Genomic DNA, 6,068 nt, shown 5'->3' with positions numbered 1-6,068 from the left:
TTTTTAAAACATCGGTGCTCACCCTGTATGGGTGAGTTCACTTGTTTCTAATTCTTTCTAATAAGGACATTGATCCAGGTTTCTTGTCCTCGGGGGATTGCTTGGGAAACCCATCCAAAGCCTTAATGAACGCATTGAAATTTTTAGCTTTGAAAATTTCGCAGCCAGTTCATCCTTATTCAGTTTCAAGCACTGCACAGTCAAAAATCTAAACCCTGAAATTTCATTTTCCAATCTTAATTCCCCTGATTACGGAAGTTTTTCTTTGGGAGACTACAGAATTGGATGTAGAGAAGACTGTTAAGTAACCAATGCAAACGATTCAATCAAGTGGAAAGGACCACTTTCAAATCTATTTTCCTTCTGATCAGAAATCACTTATCCTTTTGATTCTTCCATGCAAAGCTCTAAAGCTATCAATGTAGGAAATATAATTTTCCATAAAAAGAAAAATTATTGGGTTTATACATAAAGAATTTCTAATGGGCTCTTCACCAAACCAATCAGAACCATTCAACTTTCAAGATTCTTTAAGATCCAAGGGCCTGAAATACTTCCCGTCTAGAAGATAAGTGCCAATGGCAAGACGAACTGCCCATACATCCTTGGGCTTTCTTGCCACAATTCTGCACAATATTACACATTAGTAAGTAATAAGAAATATATCATCTAGTCATCTATTTCACTTGTGGCCCAAACTGGCTTCTGAAAAAGCCATTTTCTGAAACGTAACTGATCACCAGCTTTTTTATTCAAAATAGCTTCTTGCAAACATGAAAAGCACTTTTTTTTTCTGTTTTTTCAAATGAACTCTTTTTATGCGAAAACCCCATTTACAGCTTTTTCTCCAAACAATTGTTTAATTGGCTTTTGGCTTCCCCAAGGGAAAAGCACAAAAGTCAGTTGGAGAGGCACTCCCAAATGTGGTAGAAGTAAAAAATCCCTTATTTTTCTAGAGTTTTATTCAATTTGGATTAATGGGGAAAGAACAATATTTCCTTCTGCACATACAGGTTTTCTTTATATGTCCATAGAGGGCGGAAAAAAGCAAGAACTACTTTGGTGAATTGCTTCATTTCTATGGGAAATGAAGACTGAAAGCACTTTCTTTTTGTTAAAAATAAAAAATAAAAAATAAAAAATAAAAAACTGGGGTGAGAAGAAAACCAAACCATGATTCTTTTATAGTAATATTTGTCAAAATATTTGATGCAATTGGATTTCAGTACGCATGAGCAGTACAAATTTTGTGCTAAACAGAAGAAACAAAGATTACCTTCCAACATCACCCTCTTTCACTAGACCTTCATTAAGCCTGAGACATGGAACTGAAGCCGCAGTTTTCAATGTCTTCGGAGCTTCAGTGACGATTATTGGAGACCCAATCTGAAGTTTCGAATTCCTTTCAGACGAATCCGCCTCTGGAGATGAGGGCGTTGATTCACATTTAATAACTACTACAGATGATGGGTTCCAAATTCGAGGGTTTGAGTGGTTTGGCTGCAGGGAGGGAAGCTTAGACTGTGGGATTAGAGTGCTTGACAGAGAGAAAGCCATGAATAAGAGATAAGAAGAGAGAGAGAGAGAGATGTGAGACTCAGCCAAGTTAATGAACCTGGTCTTCATGTCGGGTTGTGATAAGATACTACTGAACTATTATAATATGATGTTACAGAATCATTGTGGAATTCTCGGGGCTTGCAGTCAGGACTCAGGAGGCTTGGTATGAGTTCTGCTCAACCTGAACCCGACCCAAAGTTGCTCTAACCAAATCCGGTCCGACCCAATTAAATGAAATAGGATACATTTTTTTTGGGTAGAAAAATAGGATACACATTTATAGTTAACTACAGCTATCTCTACAATTGTTTCACGTTACAATGTCAGTGGTCGGGTTTGGCATGGGTTAATCTCAACTAAACCCAGCCGAAGACCTGATTAAGGCTGGCCTGACCCTAACCCTATAGGGTCGGGTCAATGTGGATTTACCACTTAACCGAATCCATTTACATCCCTACCCATGGCGAATTTGTGGATCCTGCTTAATAGATGTCAAATTTTTATAAGGAATGGTATCTAAACCAATTCTGCATCTCCTACCCACGACAACTCTTTAACTCTATCTCCTACCCACGACAACTCCGCCCACACCTACTCATTAGGGATGTCAACGGTTTGGGTTTGGCATAGGCTTGTCTCAACCCTCTAACACTCCAACCCGAAAGTGACCCAATTCAGCTAAAAAATACATGATTCTCAAATTCGATTCTGACCCGACTTGACCCGTATAATTTCAAATATATTTTTTCACACATTTTGAAGACTTAAAATACATTAATTTAAGTAAGGAAATTGTTTTATAGATTCTAAGGTGTTATTTTTTCCATTTAAAAAAAAAAAGAAAAACAAAATCAGCATATAAATAAATTATAAACTTTAAGCCTATAAAGTTAGAAGTCAAAAAATTGCAAGAATACTTGGTATATATGTAAGATATCATGATCCGGTGGGACGGGTCCGCCAAAACCCGAACCCGACTTGGGTCAAAGGATCAAAACGCTAACCCTATAAGGTCAGATCAAGCTGGGTTTACCATTTAACCCGACACATTGACATTTCTACTACTCACTAAACACTACCCCTGTGCATTGGGAAACATCTCCCCATGCATAACACCATATAAAGGCGTGAAATATTCTCCGTGTATAATTGCAATCTCATGTGTGTAGATGTGGGTAGGAAATCCGGACTCATCCAAACCATGGGCTGAACTGATCTTACGCAATATGGTTTGATTACATTTTTTTAGGTATTTTTGGTGATACACCAGAATCCCCCATAGGGGCCATTTAAATAGCACAGCACCACGCTAATAACCTTCATCCTCAAAATCGATGGTTGCAAGAACTGAATTCACGTCTCTACTGAACTAATCAGCTAATATACCAACAGAGCCACCCCTTAGTTGGCGATTAGATGGTTGAGATCCCAATTAGATTGGCATAAGTAATTTAAAATTGGCCAAGACCACGCCAGAGTCAATGCACGGTTAGGATGTGCTATGGGACATGTATGGGATGCACTTTACAGGGAGTTGATTCTCACGATGCATTCCTTACAATACATTCCAGCTGCACATGGGAACATTTCCCATACTTGTACGTTGTTATTTATGGGAGATGTTCCCAATACACAAGAAATGAATTGTAAGGTCAATGTGAGGAGCAAATCCCAATTCATTTTTGCTATTCTATGATATCTCTAATTTGTCAAAATGACATATTTTTTGAGTTTCAACTATTCAAAGCAGTTATCAAACTTTTTTATTAATATTATGACAATTAATTAAAAATCAAAAACAAATAAAAAATTAAGGCCCCATTTGCTTTTCGTTAAGTTATTTACTTAGGTAAATGCAATTACCTGAGTACATTTTTCTTAGGAAACACTTACCCAATTAAATGCATTTTACCCATGTTCTTTTATTTCTAATGTAAATAAGGCAATGACCATTTTAGCCATAAAAATCCATTATTAAAAATGGCATTTTTGTCCCATTCAAGTATTGGCAACTTCCCCCTAGGTGAGAAAGTTATTTATCCACCTAAGAGATGGTATCACTTACTACCCAGAAAAATAAATTTTCCCTGTTCACCACATAAATCTGAAAAAAGAACATGGGATTCTTGGTCAATGGGAACCAAAATCCCATTGACCAACTTTCTCCCCTCTCAAAATCCAAAAATCGAATGCCCCCTAAAGGATAACTTATAAACACCGACCCTGTAATTAGGGAGTTATAAGTTTATAACACTTAGCCCACGAACTATGTTTTGCTACACTCCCCCTCCCCCAAGTACTTTAGATTCCAGCACTTTGATGATAGTTGGTTAACATTGAAAGTAAAATTACCAGATTATCCATTCATGAATTTACCTATTGTAAAGCACAAAACTTGAAGATATCAACCATTCTTTCAGAATTTAAAACAATAGGAATGAGAACCGGAATGATTTATTCCCCTAGTTTGTTTGGTTTAGACAGGAATATAATAGAGAATTAGAATCAGCAGGAATATAATTTTATTCCCAAGAGAAGGGCGGGGAATGAACATTCCCTCAAATGGGGGAATGACATTTTAGTAGGAATGGGAATGGAAATCCAATTCCACTCAACCAAACACTTCGAATCGGAATTGCCCATAAAGGTTCTGATACTAAAACCCTATTCCCATGAGCGAAACCGGGCCTTAGTGTTTAGGAACATTTAAATTAAAAGGGAAAATAGTCTTAAAGTACATAAGGATATTTTGGGATTTTAAAATTGTATTAGTCGAGAACATGACAATCATGTGAGCATATCCCAGTTGTCAATGGTCTAGGGCCAAAGTGCTGAAATCCATAAGTATAGGGTGGTCTTTGTCACAACACAAAGTTTAAGGGGCTGAATGTCACAACCCTCTTAGTACAAGATGGGTGTTCATAGTTTATCCAAATAATTAATGGACCATTGAATAAGGCCATGTTTGGTTCATAGGAATAGGGGTCTGGAATCAGAATCGGAATGGGTTATTCCAATTCCAACTTTGGTTGGGCGGGATTGGAATCCCACTTCCACTCCTGTTAGAATGGCATTCTCCCATTTGAGGGAATGGCCATTCCCTGCCCCTCCCATGGGAATGAAATCCCATTCCTGCTGATTTCAATTCCCATTCCTGTCTGAACCACACAGATAATGGGAATATAAGCTATTCTGATTCTGATTCCGAAGGATTTTGATTCTAATTCTAATTCCAACTGCAAATCAAACGGACCCTAATTTTTCTGGATTTAAGTTATTTATGCCAATAATTCACACTTCACATAAACTATCGAATCCAAGGTTCAAATTTTCACAATGTATTGACATATATCAATCAATACGTATCGTTCCAACAAGGATCCAAACATGGAAACTATAAATTACATTCTTTTTCTTCTATATCAAGTTGATACATACTCATATTGGGTCATTTGAGACCAGTATCAGCTAATAAAGACTCGATCTAAGGGGGCATTCTTTTTTTGGATTTGGAGAGGAGGGGGGGGGGGGGAATGGTCAATGGGATTTTGGTTCCCATTGACCAAAAATCTCATGTTATTTTTTCAGCTTTATGTGAGGATCAGGGGAAGTTTATTTTCTTGGGTATCATTTATACCCAAGAAAGTGATACCCATCTCTTAGGTGGGTAAATAACTTTCCCACATAGGGGGAAAGTTGCCAACACTTGAATGAGACAAAAATGCCCCTTTTAATAATGAATTTTTAAGGCTAAAATTGTTATTTCCTTATTTACCTGAGAAATAAAAGAGTATGGGTAAATGCAATTACCTGAGTAAGTTTTTACTTGCCCAAGTAATTGCATTTACCCAGGTAAGTAACTTACCAAAAAGCGAATGGGGCCTAAGTGTATCAGCTAATATATAACTAATTTAAACCCCACTCCCTCTCCCTCTATTTTAAATTGATCACAAATCCACCACAACACCCTATTTTATTTGCTTTTCACAATTATTTATATTTTTATTCTTAAGTAAGCTTCCTGTTTTAGTGATTGTTTGCCAATGAATTGATTATTAAAATTTAAATATTAAAAAACATTAAGGCAATTTATATTGATTTTCTAAAAATAGAGGTATCTACATACGTAGTTCCATCATTTTACAATGGTTATCAATTGTACCCCTATATTCACACTTAAATAACTCATTTATAGTCATTTGGAACTTATATTCATTGTTATTAATATATTTTGTAGGACTTATTTGAATTTCCTATTGCATCCATGTCTATGCAGATATATCTGTTAAAATTGCCTTTTTTATACACTTTGCGTATCTAATGCTTTAAACCTTGAAAGAAACATTTTACTTCTTATGTATTGCCTTATTTATGGTCATTTGAGATTTAAATATAGTGTTATTAATACATTTTTAGGGTTTTTTTTTTATTTCTTTAAGGTTTGGATGATGATCCATTCTTATCCAAAGCAAAGGTCAAAATATCAATATCGTGTATCATACCAATAA

At 36.1% G+C, this 6,068-nt stretch overlaps 1 protein-coding gene across 1 annotated transcript; it reads right to left on the bottom strand.

Annotated features, from left to right (window-relative positions):
- Positions 1-321: 321 nt before the first annotated feature.
- On the bottom strand, positions 322-1,623 carry CRR42 (DUF3148 family protein). Its single transcript, XM_088968248.1, has 2 exons — positions 1,277-1,623; positions 322-626 (listed from the first exon to the last, which is right to left on the bottom strand). The coding sequence occupies exons 1-2, from the start codon at positions 1,555-1,557 to the stop codon at positions 521-523; spliced, it is 387 nt and encodes a 128-aa protein (XP_088824374.1). The 5' UTR covers positions 1,558-1,623; the 3' UTR covers positions 322-520.
- Positions 1,624-6,068: the final 4,445 nt, after the last annotated feature.

Source organism: Nelumbo lutea, chromosome 2 (genome assembly GCF_056320005.1).
Source record: "Nelumbo lutea isolate HS-2025 chromosome 2, American lotus-T2T, whole genome shotgun sequence".
NCBI classification, from domain to species: domain Eukaryota; kingdom Viridiplantae; phylum Streptophyta; class Magnoliopsida; order Proteales; family Nelumbonaceae; genus Nelumbo; species Nelumbo lutea.
The sequence above is the reverse complement of the archived record's forward strand: the minus strand, read 5'-3'. Positions and strand labels throughout refer to the sequence as shown.

What these genes read in the sequence shown, in the direction of transcription:
- CRR42 (XM_088968248.1), bottom strand. Translation starts at nt 1,557, where the DNA reads ATGGCTTTCTCTCTGTCAAGCACTCTAATCCCACAGTCTAAGCTTCCC. An exon ending in AAAGAGGGTGATGTTGGAAG is followed by an intron (nt 627 to 1,276) that starts GTAATCTTTGTT and finishes AATATTGTGCAG; the next exon opens with AATTGTGGCAAGAAAGCCCA.